The following is an 18,263-nucleotide window of genomic DNA, read 5'->3' as shown; positions in this document are numbered from 1 at the left end:
GGTGAAGGAGAACTGCATAACTTATAAACTTGCAAAGTGGAGACTATAGACTAAAAGTAGAGACCATAGTCTCTACTTTTAGTCTCTAAAGTCCATAGGCCATAGCCTAAACCCTTCTTATTCTGAGAGGCGACCCGGACCCTGTAGTAAGCCGGTAATATGGTGATGATGGTGATGATGACCGTTGGAATACGTAAACTACTTCTTCAGCGTACCTTTAGTTTACTCAAAGTAGCTCCGAAGATATCGGTAGAGCTTTTTGTGACAGAGCTCGTCCAGCGAATACTACCGCCATACTTATTTCTGCCGCATAGTAGCAGTGTAGCGATGCTTTATTCAGGTCTAACTGCCAGTGTAATACAGGCCCATTAGCCTTAACACCTACGCCTTAGGTTAATGGGTCCATTTGCAAGACGTGTTCCTGGAATGCCCAGCGAAATGTTGCTCTGTTTAAACGCCTTGGCTATCCAGCTACCATCATTCATCATCATAATCATCTTTGACAGCTGGTTGGCGCAGTGGGCAGTGACCCTACTTTCTGAGTCCAAGGCTGTGGGTTCGATTCCGACAACTGGAAAATGTTTGTGTGACGAACATGAATGTTTTTCAGTGTCTGGGTGTTTATCTATATATTATAAGTATTTATGTGTATAATATTCATAAAAATATTCATGAGCTATCTTCGTATCAATATCACAAGCTTCGCTTACTTTGGGGCTTGATGGCGATTTGTGTATTGTCGTAGTTTATTTATTTATTTGTCAGGTGGATCATCCGCTCTGTACAGCAATTAATACTATATTTTTTTATATATTACCAACATGGTATATATTCGTAGGCACACGTTTTGTTTTAATACTACTCGTACGCAGATTTCAATAACGCGGTCTGCATTTAAAATAACTAAATTATTGTAATTACATAGTTATAAGCCAGAGTGTACATGCACAAAATAAATAATAATAATTTATTTATTTCATATATAAAATGTACTTACATGTAAAATGTTATAAGTACATGTAAGTAAGTACATGTATTGAGATTCAGAAAAATAAATACTTAGTGACACTTGATTTTTTACGCACTTTTTGTGATCGTTTAGCGATTCCGTAAGTACTTCATAACGGAGAAAGTGAATAGTGAATAGTATAATTTTACTGTCTGTCTGTCCGCCCGTTCATCAGGATCTTTTTTCTTAGGAGCGGCTTGAGTTTTATACTGAATACTAAGGTCTATGGCATCTTGTTTTTGAAAATTATAATTAATCAAAATAAATACATGTTTTCAATACGTGGATATTATTCTAAGATTAAAAGTCATACAGAATGATAATCAAAACCTATACGGTGCTTTCCGGTGACCTACAAAATTAAATTCCTAAATTTAGCGCAAAGTTTGGTCAGGGAAAAAACAATGTTTAATTTAAAAACATTGGCGAAATAGAATTTGCGATACTATAAGTGTAAGATTACGTCGCCAAAAAGTGAAACATCTGTAAATACATAAATATGGAGTTTTAAACATGTTACCCTTCAGGTTAAAAAAACAGAAAAATAATTTAATTTATTTTATTTTGTACACTAAGCTTAAGCTTGTGAAAAAAAACGCTGTATTTAAATAATTTAATTAATTAAATATTCTATATTTATCCTATCCTAATTTTGTGGATTCAATTAATGACCTCAAGAAAACGTTTTTTCATGTATGTAGAAATAGATGGCATGCCATTAAAATATTGATAAACCCCAACATAGTTTTGTGCAGACTTTTATATAAGATACATCTTCTTTCCCGATTAGTTAAACATTGTTTCCCCTTAGCCATACTTGTACAGTTCAACACGAAGTAATACGATGGTAAGGTTTGTTTGACTGAGGGTTTATATAATGGTGGCAATTTGTTTGTTCGTCAATCTGTAACGTAAATTATTTATTTATTTTGTCTATAATGTTCAAAATAAAGCTTAAAAATTTCGAAGCGATATTGATGGAGCTAATACTTTTTTTCATAATAATTTCATAATAAAAGGTTGATAATTTTACCTGCGCGGTATTGTTAGCTAAGCCGCGATATCAACAACTATAATTTGCACGAAACTGTAGGGAAGAAAAGCACTATTTAAGCTACTATCTGTTTCTTTAGTGCAGTAAAGATTTACAATCAACTAAGTTAGCACTAGACATTATGTAATAACGTCTACATTAGTATCACGTAGGTATCTAGATGAGTCGTCTAACATCTAAGCCGAGGCGTTATGCCCACAAATATAATATGTAAATATATTAAAGCATACAAGGTTATTGACACACTTGCGTCCAATATACAGAGAATTCGTTTTAAATTACTAAATAACGAACGCTTGCTAAATTAATGACTCGATCCAGTTTTCGATTTTATTTCTAAGTTGCGTAATGGAATGCATCGTAAATCATTATAATAGAGATATTTAAAAGTAAATTACAATTTACAATTTAATTTATTGATCGATCGAAATAGGTTTTGTATATTTTTTTTATAAAGATTATAGAAAGAGTATCTAAATACGAAAATAAGAATAGCTTAAGCTTATTTTAGATGTTTTTATGTAATTTCAAATTAGAATATAAATTAGGTTTTAATTTTTTTACATAAGTAATATGAATTTCTAATCTATTAATAGACTGTGGATAATTAGAATTGGATTCGTCCGTATTTAAATGGGCAAGCTTTTGAATGCCGTTTTATTCATTCATATAAATAAATACTTAGTACATAAATAACTGTAAAGTGATCACGATTTAAGTAGTAGAATTCTATTTGGCGAAATAAAAACTAATATGACTGCAACAGTCACAAACGTACTTGGCTTGTAACTTTTATTTTTTTGCCAGATTACCGTACCGTACGTCTCTGTACCAAACACATGATTTTGATATTGCAGTGCTAAATGTATGGTGGAAGGCTAGAAGACAATTGTCGATAAGTTACGAAATACAGTGGACTGTTTTAGAAAAACCCTCAACAAACTAAGCTAGGTTTCCCTATATAATATCTGTCTTACAATTATTATTATTTAATTTTTATTTGTTCACCATATCAAGTGAAGCAATTAGGAAAAAAAGAGAAGAACGGACTCCAGGTGATATAAAATTTTTAAAATACATACATGGACATACGAATAGCAACATACAAAATGATACAAATTCATACATGTAAATAATATATATAAAAAATAAACTAATAAAATCAATATACTTTTACACAATGACACATGATTTAAATTTTATATTTGTGGTAATATAACTTTATCTTGGCATGCAAAGGCGTTTCTATCCAGATAAAATAATGAAGGTACGAGTATAAAATCGTATTCGTATTCGTAGAATGTTTCGAGTTCTTTGGCATTATAATTCTCAACACTAACGTTTCCTTCACATTGTCAGATTTGCCGTGTGATAAGATCGCAAGACTGTGTATGAATGCATGAATTTATATCATGCATTATGTACTTATAGGTATTATGGTGAATGATAGAATTATAGAGTCCAAATTCGTGGCTTTTTTTCTCGTACACACTACTATTCACGCTCCTGCTTCTCTTTCAATGGGCCAACCAAGCGTGATTTCGTTTCCTTGTAGATTCTACTACTATTCAAAATTCAAAAAAAATCTTAATTGAAAATTCATTTATTCAAGTAGGCATATTCATGCCCCTGCTTCCCTTTTAATGGGCCCACCAAACTATGCTCCGTTACCTTATATATACTACTACGATTGTCGTACGTGCTTCCCTTTTCATAGGCCCACCAATCCAGGCTCCGTTTCCCCGTAGATACTACTATTATTCAGTCCCTGCTTCCCTTTGGACTGGCCCACCTATGGAAGCTCCGTTTCCACATAGATACTACTACTATTGACGTACTTGCTTCTCTTAGAATAGGCACACCAAACGATTCTTCGTTTCCTCATAGATAAAACTACTATTGAAGTACCTGCTTCCCTTCGAATGGGCACACCAAACGAGGCTTCGTTTAATCGTAGGTACTAATCACGTCACGTCTAATGGGCCTACCAAGTGACAACAAGAACAGCTTGATGTGATCTTCAAAGCGTGGGGCATTCCGAAGTACAAAAGCCTTTCCTAAATCCAGGCTGGTATTTGGAATTTCTTAAAAGTACACAAAAGATAAACTGAAACCTTATGCGTAAATCTAAAAATCGAATCCCGAACCTCGTGATCCGTATTCACTTCACACACTAGACAAACAAGGCAACAACTTCACGGTGCTAATATCACCGGATGTATCTTAGGATCTCAAGTCACTACACACTGTATATTACAATGGCGGTCCGCGAATAGCGTCTTTTTTCGCAAGCCGCTTACCGCGTAGTTATAAAATTCGTTTATGTATTTAGCACACTCTAAGAAGTGGGACGTGTTAATAATTATAAAATTGAATCCGGTAGCGATATGGATATAATTTATTATAACAATGTGAGTTAATTTATTTTTTGTATACACATTTATCTATGTTTACTGATGTGTGTGGTTTTTTTCTAGTCGTTTATGTTTTGCTAGCTTGCTATATTATTTTTAATTCGCCAAGTAAAATTATGTTTGCTCCGAAATAGACTGTAATTTTAAGTGTATTTTTTTTCCTATTAGATGGCTCTTAGATGTTCTATGATGAGATATAGTCTGCCAAGAGGATCTGCATGCAATTTGTTTATGTCACGGGCTTACATATCATAAATTTTATTTTATTCGTGTATTCTTATTATGAGAATCGAAATATTTAATACGCATCTACCTGTATGTTAGAACAAAGAAGTAAAAGAAGATCCAAAAAGTGAGATTGTGTGAAATTTGATATGACCTAGGTACTTGTAAAAGTAGTGATATATAATGTATATATAAGTGAGTGTAAGAGGTAAACGTGCCGACTTCATAGAAGAAGAATACATCTTTATCTATTTTTTTATCTATAATGATGACATGTTTTCAATTTCTGAAAGAGGTTCATGTTAGTAACTAAAATAGTTCTACCATTACATATCGTGTTGCCTACTGCTACATTACTTTATATACTGATACTTAATATGACATATGTATATACTGATCGCAAGTCATATAGTGGTTTTGCATGCACACTAAGGGCAAAACCAGACCACGGCGTCCAGCTGCGTCCAGGACGTAAACGTGCACCGTGGTTGATACCTTTAATGGAATGGTCTCGTTTGAATTGATTGCATGCAGGACGCAAATGTAAACTCCAGATCCTTCTTTAGGTACTATAGAGACGAAGCTTGTGCTCAACCGATGGTGTGGAACATGATGATGATTATATATGGCAATAGGTTACAAGTCATTGATGTATAGGAACGAGATAGGAGTTAACTGGTATAAAACGTCACGTAAGGAGAAGTCGTTATGCTTTCTCCATATAAGTCGCTCGACAAATTAGTTCGGTATTATCGTCAATACTTCTCTCATTCTTTTTTGTTAGCATAAATAGCCTGTAAAGTCCAATACTGGACTAAAGGTCACTCCCAATGGGATCATTATACACATAATCACCACGCTGGTGATCGCAGTATATGTCAGTACTAGCACGGGGGATGCTTCGCGCCTAAGCCGTTTTATTCCCTTAGTCGCCTCGTACGAAACCCACGGGAGAAGGTGTGGTGACAATAATGGTATTCTGATCTACCGTCATCATACGGCAGTTGATTACCTCATAACTCGGAATAGAGTAGGCATCATTTCTACTGGGGGTTCCGCTTTTTCTAACAGCAGAATGGACGCATTGCTTGCCTTAATGAATGCGTCAAAAATTACGATTTTTTAACGAGCAGATTTTCACGATATTAAGTTTTAAAGAAAATATATTTGTTGCATTTCAGTAATAACGTTTTAGAGATTAATGTATTACCCGTCTTCTTTGGTCTCTAATCTTATTACACCATCAGTAGGAAACAATATAACAGTTAATGCTGGTTGCTAAATTAAACAATGACACGTTACTCACACGGATTTTCCAATGTTATGAGAGGATTTGAAAGATACTTATCTTAAAGTTAATGGTGCGTTCATAACAGGCACGAGAACGCCAAAAAGTTCTAGCGGTTGCTATGCGTAAAATAAATTGTATTAAAAACGTGACAGGCGGCTCTCTCCAAAAAATGGTTCAAAAAAGTGCGTAACTAACGGAAAAAACTTTTTGCGAGTACAAATCAATTACTTGACGAGAATGTCATTATAAATAGAAGTGAAATGAGGTGTGGTTTAGTTTTTCTAAATCTTTGTAATAATATGTAGTTTAGACGGCCGATTGGCGCAGTGGGCATCGACCCTGCTTTCTAAGCCAAGGCCGTGGGTTCGATTCCCACAACTGGACAATGTTTGTGTGATGAACATAAATGTTTTTCAGTGTCTGGGTGTTCTATCTATATATTATAAGTATTTACGTATATTATTCATATAATTATTCATCAGTTATCTTAGTACCGATAACACAAGCTATGCTTACTTTGGGGCTAGATGGCGATGTGTGTATTGTCGTAGTATATTTATTTATATATTTATTAAATGGTACAAAACACATAAAATCACCTCTAAGGTTTTTAGTTCACACACGATTATTTACTGTGATTTTGAATGGAGACGTTTGGTAGCTACGCTATATGAGAGAACCTATAGTTTATCATTAAAAAAAATGTATTTACTTTAAAGTTAATTTAATAATACAATTAATTCGGATTTTGTGAGCTCAACTACAAGTGCGAAACAAATAAAATAAGATAATGGCGATTTTCATCACCTTTGTCATCGGTAATATAAATCTTTTTTTTGTTCATAATTGTTCACACATAATATATAAAATAAAAATTTAAGAAGCCCTCATTTTCAATGTAGTGTCAGTATCTTCCACTGATTTTCTTCAAGTATAGGTAAAAACACTCTTGACTAATTCACCTTTCAAACAAAATAAACAAAATGAAAATCGGGTCACCAGTTGGGGAAATACGCACGCACGCACGCACACACCTAGATACAGACACGTTAAACTTATAACACACCGTCGTTTTTACTTCGGAGTTAAAATAGTTTATAACAGAAACCGAAGTAATACTATATAGGTAGGTACGTTTTAATTATAATAAAGTTATTAAAAGTATTTTCCTAGAGTGCTTAAATAATAATAAGAAGGTAATTAAAACTTTAAATAAGATGTTTACCGCGGGTTTGTAGCTTCAGTATTTCTTACTTCCCTCATAAATACTCATAATGTCAAAACAATATTTTCGTTTCATTTTAGTAAACTATATGTGTAATAGGTACCTATGTTATAATAATACCTAATACAGGCAAATTCTATTAATTTTATTTCTTTTAATTCGAATGTAATATAATAATTTTTAGGCAAATTAATAAAAAGGCTATGGAGAGATTTGATGACTCATCAATACGTACTAAATTAATGAGACCATCCTCGGCACGTCTGCTGTAAGACTGAAAGCTAAGTCTAGCTAGTCCACAAACGGCTCAACAATAATTCATTAAATAAGTACATCTAATCAAAAACTACCATAGTTAAAGAACAATAAAACCGTATACAAATCTGTCCTTTCCGTTTCGGTCAGCCTTTATCACGACAAGATGGATGCTAAAAAATATGGGCATATAGAATCTTATTCATGCAATAGCTTCAGTTATTTACTCAATATAAATGTTAAAAACATCTTGACAAGGACAAAATGCTTCAAAATCGGCAGCACGCGTCTGACAAAAACTGCCCACCTCTAAGAATATAATAATTACGCCCACAAACATCACTCACTTTTCCTTGACTCAACTCAATGTCTTCATCACACGTAATTAAATCGTGCATATGTTTCAGTAGCCATCCTATACCTAAATATTTGAAATCTTTAGGTAGTTAAGTAATTTAAGCAATTTCAAGATGTATACAATATATGCATAGTAAAAAAACTTATAATAACGTGAATAAAATAAAAAAAATAGATATGCATTATGTATAATTTATTATATTCATGGACAGAAGATAATAACATTATTTTTGTAATTGTTTTTTTTATTCAAGAAGTACAGTTCAGTCGCCCTGGTCATTTAACGTTTTATTTTTCACTACAAGCCAGACCTATCCTGCAACCTCACGTCGTTAGAGTGGCAATGCACTCTAATATAGTAGCGGGCTAACCTGTTAAAGTAATGCCATTTATGTTAAAGCAATAAGCTTTAACGGTTTCTTCGCGGTATCGTACCGGAACGCTAAATCGCGTGACGAGGGTTGTAACTACCAACGACCACAGCCTCTCACCAGACGAGAGATAATTTAGTAAATATGAATTTCCTTATTGCCTCTGCGCCAGAATGATCGGCATAAATTACCATAAAAAAACAACGTAAAACTATGCATATACTCTATACAATGATCAATTATAGAGTACCTAAGTACTAACTTTTGTACGGTTGCACAGTGGAAATCGCAATACATTTTTGCATTACACTGGAAAATTAAGCTCTTTTCTTCTCTAAATATTTGCAAGAAGAAATTTGGTCTTATATTTTTTACCTCAAAAAACGGGAATGGGCTACAGTAAATCCGCGGACAATCGCGGGCAACTACTATTTTATAACATAATTATTGTAGGATAGTAATATAATTTTAAGACTTTTTTATCAACTGCAATGCAAATAAAATTGTCCTGTCTCATATTATTGTATCCGTATTTAATTGTTATACACATATTGATAAAATCATGTCCTGTTAAACATTAGAACGTAAGTACTCCATTATATAACGTGTCGTTCTCTTATTTTTTTAGATCTTGTGGACCGCCCTGTCTCTGGCCTTGGGATACGAGCTCCAAGGTCAAATAATCAGAGGAGTGCCTTGCGTCAAGCGTAACTTTCAACTCTATTGTCCGACCGCCGGCAATACTTATCCTTTGTAAGTGTTCATTGTTTCGTATCAAATTTGCATCCGTGGGCTCATTGCTTGTCTATCTTTCTCTTCCTATTGTAATAGATAATGTTTACACATGGATATTTGTCGAAATCAAATTACATTAGTTACCGTTCCATAGCTTACCTACTTACCTTTACCTCACTGCATGTGAGGTAAAGGTAAGTAGGTAACACTGGGTAGAGTTGCACTGCGTAGAGTTTTTGAACTGACTGGGATAGGGCAGAAAACGTTAAATGGAAAAGCCAGTTTTGGAACAACTGTCAATACATTATGGTTTCGTATGAAAAGCGGGGACGTATCTCCACGCCTAAAGAGTTATAAGTTTCATTAAGTCACGTGTATACAATTTAATATGGTTTGTTGTTTTGTAAAATGTTTGTTTTAAAGTGGATTTTATGAACGTATAATTTATCCCTAAGCTTTTAAAATGGAATGTGTGGCCTGACCCATTGTTGTACCTATATGCATTGTGTATTAACCACTTTCAAAAATCTTTTCACAACCTTTTATTGCGCTTAACTAGAAACTCGATGTCTTAACAGCAACAGTATTTAGCTTTAGTATATAAAATTAAAGTAGGTTTCGTGAGGCACCTTCTTATTCATTTCATTCCAACTATATTCTCTTGTATTTCGGTAGTCCCATCTTTTCTCATCAGCTCGATTGCGGAATGCTACGTGAAACAAAGTAACAGTAGTCGGGCATCTCGTTTTGAAGGCCTTATTTACTATTGCTGGGGACATTTACCTTCTCCACCAATGTAGTGAAACTTTCCCAACGATGTCGCAAAACCTTCTGAACGATGTCACGAAATCTTCCGAACTATGTCACGAAACCTTCCGAATGATTTCGCGAAACTTTTTGAACGATGTCTCGAAATCTTCCAAACTAAGTATATTATTACCAAACCTTCTGAATTAGGTCGCGGAACTTTCTGAATGAGGATGCGTAACCTTCTGAACGATCCCACGCAATCTTCCGAACTATGTCACGAAACCTTCCGAATGATGTAGTGAAACCTTCTGCAGGAAGTCGGTAAATTTTACAAACTATATCTCGTAACGTTTTGAATGAAGTCGCGAAACCTTACGAACGATGTCCCGAAATCTTCCGAACTATTTCATAAAACCTTCCAAATTATGTTGCGAAGCCTTTTGACCGATGTCTTGAAATCTTTGAAATATGTCGCGCCATGTGAATCGGCTTTATACGGCATACACCATACGATAAATTTTAGAAGATGCTACAACAAACACGAGCATTATTTTAACATTATATATCTTACATTTCAGAGACAAGATCGAGACGTTTATAGATGAGAACAAAGCGCTTATAAAACGCATGTATGGCTCATTTACGATACCAGGTGGAAACAGGGTACGGAGAGCGCCTGGAGTGCCTGACATGCATTCCGGAGATTCGTACTTTCGTCACGTGAGGCAGGCGGCGAAACCGCCTCTGCCTGATACGCAATCTATTAATAGCACCGGACGGTACGTATCTTATGGCTTAAAATTAGGTAAATATAATAGGAGTAAATAATAAATTTCATGTCAATACCGGATGGTAAAAGAGTAGAACTAAGACCTGACATGGGTCCGAATGTGCCTGTGTGTACTCTAAAGTTTCGTACTTTCTTCGCGTAAGAAAACGGCGAAACTGTCCCTGCATCAGTCCGCCGTGGCCTGAAAGTTTATTATAAAAAAAAATTAGGAGTACAGTGGGACGTTGGTCCTTGGGAGAATTCGATTCTGACCCTTTTTGTAAGTTTTACGACGTAACTACTGCGTGAGTACCTACGCCATACAACTTACACTCATATTTTAACGTCCCTTATTATACCTATTGTAAAAAATATAAAAACCACTAAGTACATTACCAGAGAGTTCGGCAGTCATCAATTCCAATTAGCTACAGAGGCTCTACCTTGACATCAAATTGTGACTGTTCCAGGATAGACGCGTGCGAAAGTAAAACGGAAATTATGACACCCTACTGGGCGCTAAACTCTGCAAGGAAACTGCGAGCTATAGTCAACACTATGCACTTCGAGCAGGCTATACACCAAGAAGTTTGCAGGTAAGCAGGTTTTACTATGAATACTTCTATATATAAATGACTAAAAAGTGTTGATTCTCAATATTCACGTAAGTATATTAGGATTTATGACAATAAAATCTCCGTAGACACATGCGTGAGTTAGGAAATTGGCCGAGTCGATCCTCATACATTGGAGGAGTTCTTATCGTTTTGCATTTTTGGTGTGAGAGCGTGTTAAGCTATATCATTGCAAAAAATCCCGTCTACCGTGGTTCTATCATATCCATAAAACTCTATTAATTTATCGCAAAGTTTTGTTCGGAAATTCTTTGAATAATCTTAATGACTGTTATAACCTATAGTCTCAATGGAAGGCCAATCTATCTGCACCAAATAAGGCAAAGATGTGCTGGCTTTTTATACCGGTATTTATTTTAGAAACTAAAATTATATTTCACTTTATCGTGGTGTTATATTACTAGGTATAAAATTTTTGCCAATAATAATACTTACCATACCATTTTATTTATTTTCAGCAAACAATCTACATCAAGATGCTCCGGAGACTGTGGCTGTGAACAGAAATATAAATGGCATAGATTACTGGCCTATGACCCTAGCGACGATTGTGCGGGAATTTTTATGGACTGGTTTTTGTTCCCATCTTGTTGCGTTTGTCGATGTAAACCATAGACTATGATAAAATTATCACATTAGAATATTATTTTTTGTGTCGTATTACCTAATTAACGGGTTAAATCATCGATCTACGTAATACTAGATACAACATCACTTACAAATTCTCTGAAATGTGTCCATGCACGAGTTTAGTTATACGAAAACCAACTATATTGCACAGCTAATAGGAATTAATTTACAGCGTCCGTTGTCAGTGCTTTGTGGCTACTGAAAATATAGGACTCACGTAATGTAAAACGCCACGATTTTCTCTTCCCGTGCTTGACGCGCCGTAGCTAGGTAGTTCAATAGATTAAAGGTATTTTAGTCACATTTACATTCCCGAACATAAAATCGAAAATGAAACTAAAATTTTGAAATAGAATTCAATAATAAACAAAATAATTATTATGACAATTTAGTTTAATCAATGAGATATAAAAATAAATGAGATCCAGATTTTATTTTCAGAAACATTTTAGTGAAGTTAAAGTTATGAGAGCTATTAAAATTAGATATTTAATAATAGAGTAGATATACTTAGTTGCCTTTAATATAAATGCAGCTTTCGAAGTTTTCTTTATTACAATGATAAGGTCTTCTTACATTTTAATCATTTCTATATATCATTTAAAGGACTACGCTTGCCTACATACCTAGACCTACTATGTAAAAGATCAAAGCATTTAAATCATTTTATATCAATATATGTATACCTATCATAAGATAATAATTGTATAAAGATAAATGAAGGTAATTATATAGGTACTACACTGCCATCATGTCTATGTTTGTGATTTTTTTTTAATACTTCTGTACATATGTGCCTAACCTACTATACCTATGCATAGCTCGTGTTCACTTTATTTTTTATTGACAGAATTCTATTAAAAAGGACCACAACTATAAATTATTTTCGTAACTATAATGTACAGTAATGATAACCTTATTATGTCCTTAATAAATAGTTTAGTAAATAAGTTTATTTGGTCTTTAAATCTAGGTATTATACAAGATTTGTTGGAAATGGGGTGCAATGCTGATGAACGGCGCGGCCCGCGGCTAGCGTAGGCATTAGACAGATTCTCCACGGGAAAAGGACAATGTTTAACTTCTCCCACGTGTTTTATTAAATGGGTGTAAACTTCTCGTCCGGGGAAGTACTACCACCATGCGTATTTCCGTCTGTTCCACTTGCCCCTTCCAAGATATTGCCCCTCTGCCGCCAAGAAAAAATTCTATGTTCCGGTCTGAACGGAGTGATTGCCGCCTGCCGGTGTTATTAAAACTCAACACCTCTATATGTCTAAGGGTGCATCCAGGAGGGAGGGCAGGCAGGGTGAGGAGGGCAGCTGCCCTCCTCACCCTTGGAAATCTTGCAGAAAATGGATGGCCAAGATAAAGACAGACATAATCGAAAAAAAATAATTTTGCCTCCAGTCCTAATGGGTCCTAATGGGTACTATCTTTCCAAAGGACCTTGTACACTAAAATAATATTATAAATACTTGTAGATAAGAATACTTTGCACTTCTTTTGCTAAGGAGGTATGCCTACCTATACTTAAGTATTATAGTATTTTTATTTTAGTGCCTAGATATAACATATTTTATACTTTCCTGTAATCTCTTTTATAATAATTATAGACATGAAATATAAAAACAATTGCCATTTTAATTTTAAAACATCAGTTCCTAATTATCATAATATTCTAACCAAAAGCGTGCGACACGTTCAAGTACCCTACTAAACCTAAAAAGCTTTTTGAAGTGAAACTTCTTTATCGGGGTTGGAAAAAAATTTAGTGTAACATTTTTTCGTTACCTACGCGTGACATTTTTCCGTTACGCGCCATCTTTTTTGTAAACAAAATTCAAGACTCCTCAAAGAGTTCCTACAAAATACCTTGACAGTTGACTGAAACAAATTCTATGAATATATAAAAATATAAAAATAAAAATGTAATGTAAGGCAACCCATTTGTATCAATCAAGGACATTTTATGTAGTTTTTGGTGCACAAGTCTCTTGATCCTTGGTAGTTCATCCACTATAAACATCATTAGCAGTTGAAATTATTTTTTCTGAATAAGAGTTTAATATTCGATTATTATACTCAGTGACTGCGTAATTTGTATTAAATAATCGAATACCTTGAGGACACTTAGTTGCAGCTTCTTCTACGGAATAAAAACGAGATTCAATGATAGATATTTCACTTTCATTAAGACGTTCACCGTTCCCGATTTTTGTAAGTATTGACGAGAACTGTTGATTTGCTTGACGCATAACTTGGTCTAGTTCATAAAATTTCAGATTTCGCCATAATATTGGTCCAACAATAGTCTGCTTAGGTTGCTTGTAGATAGGAGTAGCGCGAACAGGAGGTAATTGACGTAAGTCTCCGATGAAAATAATATCTAATCCACCAAAGTTCGATTGAAAGTTATAGAAAAAAAAAATAATAATAAAAAATTTAATAATTTTATTAAAATGTAATAATTCTATTACAATTAATGAAATTCAATAATAATCTTTGTAGTAATAAGCTAAAATGAAATTATTGTACAATTTGTATTTACGTCTATGATAATAAAAGCCTTTTATTAAACTTTATCTAATTTAACTTTATTTAACTAATTTCTGTAAAGTTGCATATAGTAAATTATTTTTTGAAAAATAACGTCATAAAGAAGTTTCACTTCTTACGAGTGTACGCTAGTATACGCACACATTTTTTAATAATAAGTAAGTAGTAAGTAAGACGAAGCGATGATAAGAATGCCTAGTGGGTAAGCCTTTTGGGGGTTCCGTTTCGATCTCCTGCACCTCCCAACATTTCGGGGCTATTTGCGTTTATTTCAATTCAAGCAATTAAAAACGCTTGTTTATCATTCAAATTTTCGCATTTATATAATATTACAATTGGTTAAATCTTCATGCACTAAAACAAACCAAAACAAAACGCAAAAAAATGCCCGCTATTTCTTTAATAATACTCCAATTTCAGAAAAAAAAATTCAGAAAAAAATCAAGTTTAATCATGGAGAAGTATAAATAACATTACAAAACTGAATAAAAAATACACACACAGTAAAATTGAAAAATACACACAGTAAAATTGACGTTTTTTGTAAAATAAGATTATATAATAGTATATTGTGCAACTAGTGCGACAAGTTGTCGATTGCCCACGAAATAATGTCGATAAAGCGAAGTTGAACGCACGAGAGAAGCGAGTGCGGTCACTCGCTTGAGTGGGTAATCGATGTCGCACTTGTTGCACATACTATTTTGTATTACTCAAGCGGGGAAAGTAGTATCTTGACGCTTGTTGTTGCGGTTGAAAAAGAATCGTTTGCCTATTTTAAAATTTGAGTGCGACAAGAATAACTCAAATTTTAAAATGGGCAAACGGTTCTTTTTCAACCGCAACAGCGAGCGTCAATATACTACTTTCCCCGCATGAGTGATACAAAACAACTTGTATAGTTGTTTTATATAATCTTATTTTACAAAAAACAAATAAATTACTAACAAGTTTCCCAGATTAATGGTCATTCGTCTGTGATTGACATTTGACATTGACAATGTCAAACTAGACGACAAAATATGAAACTTTTTCTAACCAAAACAAATCGAAACGCAAAAGTAATAAATTTAATAAAATACAAATCAAAAATGCTACGGAATTCTTTCCGGGTGATAAAGAACGGTAGGCAATGTAAACTTCTTTCTGCCGCTGTGTGTAGGTGCGTTTAGAGTTTTCTACGTTTGGTTTGAAATACCTAACCCTATTTTATATTATATTTCTTACCTTTATTTTTTAGGTATAATGGGATGAAATGCTTCAGCATGTGGTCTCCACGGTCTTTTGAGTGTTCAAAGTCGCTTAAAATCAAACCTATGTTGAATAATTGCTGTCGTACCATGTTCATCCAAACGCAAGAAACACCTAATCCAAACAGCTTGAAATTCTTACCGGGAACTCAAGTCTTAGAGCCTGGCCAGACTATGGATTTTCCAAATATTGGCGCAGCGCATTGCAGCCCCTTAGGTAAATCTTTTTCAATTTGACCTATTACAGGCTCATGTGAAGCCTTCATTCATTATTGTTTACATTATTCTGAGGTGCTGTTGATGGTCACATTCGTTAATTATAAAAAATAACTACAAGATTTTGTAACCAACCACTTAAAGCTCGTGGCTAAATTACCATTTTGTTCTCACCTCAGTCTAAAAAGTAGTATGAACAATTTTACTTTGCCAACGTGAAGTTGACTTTCTAAGACATTTTTTTAACCTGCAAATTCAAGATGTCTTTTTATTTTAATGAAAGTGAAAGTTTGGGACTTTGTAATTCAGCAACTCCAGAATATAATTCATTCACCACTCCACTCTAATGATTATCATTAACCAAAATGAAATGAAATGAGAAGCAAAATTAAAACATAATTTTATTTCAGTTTTTTCATTTTAATAATGCCAAAACAAATTTTCAGCTAAAATGCTTTTCCGCATAGAAGGTGTCAAAGGAGTGTTCTTTGGCTCAGATTTTGTCACGGTCACCAAGCAGGATGATGATGTTGAATGGAAGTTATTAAAGCCCGACATCTTTGCTACAATAATGGACTTCTTTGCCAGTGGGCTGCCAGTTGTAACTGATGCTAAACCTTCTGGAGACACTCGTAAGCTGTGGTCTCTTACATTATGTATGTGTAATGTTGTGAGAGGGATGATAGAGTAGTAGTTAACACTCAGGCTTCCCGTTTGGGAATGGGAAGCCTAAGTTTGAATCCCAGTGCAAAAGTCTACCTGTCCAGACTAGGGCAGTGTGGTAGACTACAGCCTAAACCCTTCTAATTCTTAGAGGGGCCTTGTGCCCTGCAGTGGGATAGTAATGAGCTAATAATGATGATGATAATGAATGTTGTAAAAAAAGGAAGAAAGATTAAATTTCGCAAAACTCTGAATTACACCAATAAAACAAAACATTTAATCCTTGAGTTAAATGTGTAACCAAAAGCTTAATAAAATAGCATGTTTTCTGTAATTGTCTTGTCATTGATTACATACGCATCAAAAGTGCCACCTATGGGGCCTACTTGAATAAAGATATTTGTGACTTTGAACTCACTTAACTTAATTATTCTAGGGTCTTTGTGACCATTTTCTTTAAATTCTGGTAAGCCCTTAGATGTTTGATGGAGTAAAAAACATCAACACATGCAAATTTCTCCGCTCACATTTTCACATTTCCAGAAATAAATGAAGATGACGATGAAATTGTGCAAATGATAAAAGAGCTGTTGGATACACGCATTAGGCCAACTGTTCAAGAAGATGGTGGGGATGTTTTGTTTGTTGATTTCAAAGAAGGTGTACTGAGGCTCAAAATGCAAGGATCCTGCTCATCATGCCCCAGTTCTATTGTAACATTGAAGAATGGAGTAAGTTAACAATAAGAAATGGAGGATTTATAAATAACATGCAAATTCTCTAAGCAGCTACAGAGAATCAATTAGTTTTTAGTATTTTCAAATTAAGTATTGAGTATTTCAATATGAATTTTAATATTTTATTGATATCTGTAATCCAAATCTGTAGTCCAGTTGGGCACAGGCAGAAGAAGCCAATATTCAATAATAATACTTTATAGGGTAACTCACCAAACTCTGGAAAAATGTTATGTCTTACTGTCATTAAATTTGTGGTCATAGTAAAATTGTGTACATTACCTACTTTTTTTTTGATATATTATTGTTACCAGGTCCAAAACATGATGCAGTTTTACATCCCTGAAGTCTTAGCAGTCGAGCAAATTGATGATGAAGGAGACAAATTGAGCGATAAAGTCTTCAAAGAATTTGAACAACTTAAAAATAAAGAGAAAAAGGAATAATTTTTATTATGTACCTTTTACTTTCATACAATTGTAAAATTTCATGTAAGAAATTAAAGATATTAGTCATTAATTGTTAATAGTGTATATTATAATAAACATGTATTTTTATAGCCTTTTATTTTTCCTTTCTATGGTCTTGCACAAATGTCAAAACGGGTATATTACTTTTTACGACTATAGTAATCTTTGGGGGCTCTCTAAATTAAAAACAAATTATTTAACACCAATAATGAAGCTAAAAAGGGTATGTTTTTAAAAGCGCTAATATCTGGAACTACCAATAGGATTCGCAAAATTAAGGAGTCCCACAAACAAAATAATAGCGTGGGCAGCTATGCGTCGCGGTGGGTTGGGGTAAATCGAGTAGCTAATCAACACGATTTGTAAGTTTTTACGGGAAAAAATTTCCACTTATTAATGACCACAAGACATTTGCACCATGGTTCGACCAGCAGTCTGTCGACGTAAACAAATGGGAAAATATCCCGTGGTCAGCATTCCGAAATAGCTAAGATCGACTCGAAATCGAGAAATCGTTTTCGCATATTAAACCCTATACCGTCAAAGTGAAATGTACCTACCTTATTTAACTCTTAAGAGGCGTAAATCCCGTACTTCTAGTTTTTATTTTACAAATGTTCTGCCAAATGCCCTAGCAGAAAAATTTTA

At 34.1% G+C, this 18,263-nt stretch overlaps 2 protein-coding genes across 3 annotated transcripts in view; both read left to right on the top strand.

Annotated features, from left to right (window-relative positions):
• Positions 1 to 12,106, top strand: part of LOC120631149 (protein spaetzle 3) — a 52,153-nt gene extending 40,047 nt beyond the window's left edge. Inside the window, exons 4-7 of the mRNA XM_039900597.1 lie at positions 8,830 to 8,954; positions 10,265 to 10,465; positions 10,926 to 11,051; positions 11,549 to 12,106. Coding sequence (XP_039756531.1) covers positions 8,830 to 8,954; positions 10,265 to 10,465; positions 10,926 to 11,051; positions 11,549 to 11,705 — 609 coding nt within the window. The 3' untranslated portion in view covers positions 11,706 to 12,106. The remainder of the gene's footprint in view (positions 1 to 8,829; positions 8,955 to 10,264; positions 10,466 to 10,925; positions 11,052 to 11,548) is intronic.
• A 3,192-nt stretch (positions 12,107 to 15,298) lies between these two features.
• On the top strand, positions 15,299 to 17,707 carry LOC120631288 (NFU1 iron-sulfur cluster scaffold homolog, mitochondrial-like). 2 transcript variants are annotated; one of them, XM_039900772.1, is made up of 5 exons: positions 15,299 to 15,404; positions 15,520 to 15,746; positions 16,192 to 16,377; positions 16,952 to 17,139; positions 17,460 to 17,707. In XM_039900772.1, exons 2-5 carry the CDS (start codon positions 15,530 to 15,532, stop codon positions 17,589 to 17,591), a joined length of 723 nt encoding a protein of 240 aa, XP_039756706.1. In that variant the 5' UTR covers positions 15,299 to 15,404; positions 15,520 to 15,529; the 3' UTR covers positions 17,592 to 17,707. The 2 variants fall into 2 exon arrangements, with proteins under 2 accessions (XP_039756706.1, XP_039756705.1); XM_039900771.1 differs by having other exon boundaries at positions 15,299 to 15,441.
• The last annotated feature ends 556 nt before the right edge of the window (positions 17,708 to 18,263 follow it).

Source organism: Pararge aegeria, chromosome 17 (assembly GCF_905163445.1).
Source record: "Pararge aegeria chromosome 17, ilParAegt1.1, whole genome shotgun sequence".
Taxonomy (NCBI): Eukaryota; Metazoa; Arthropoda; class Insecta; order Lepidoptera; family Nymphalidae; genus Pararge; species Pararge aegeria.
Note: the sequence above shows the minus strand (reverse complement) of the source record. Positions and strands in the feature narration are given on the sequence as shown.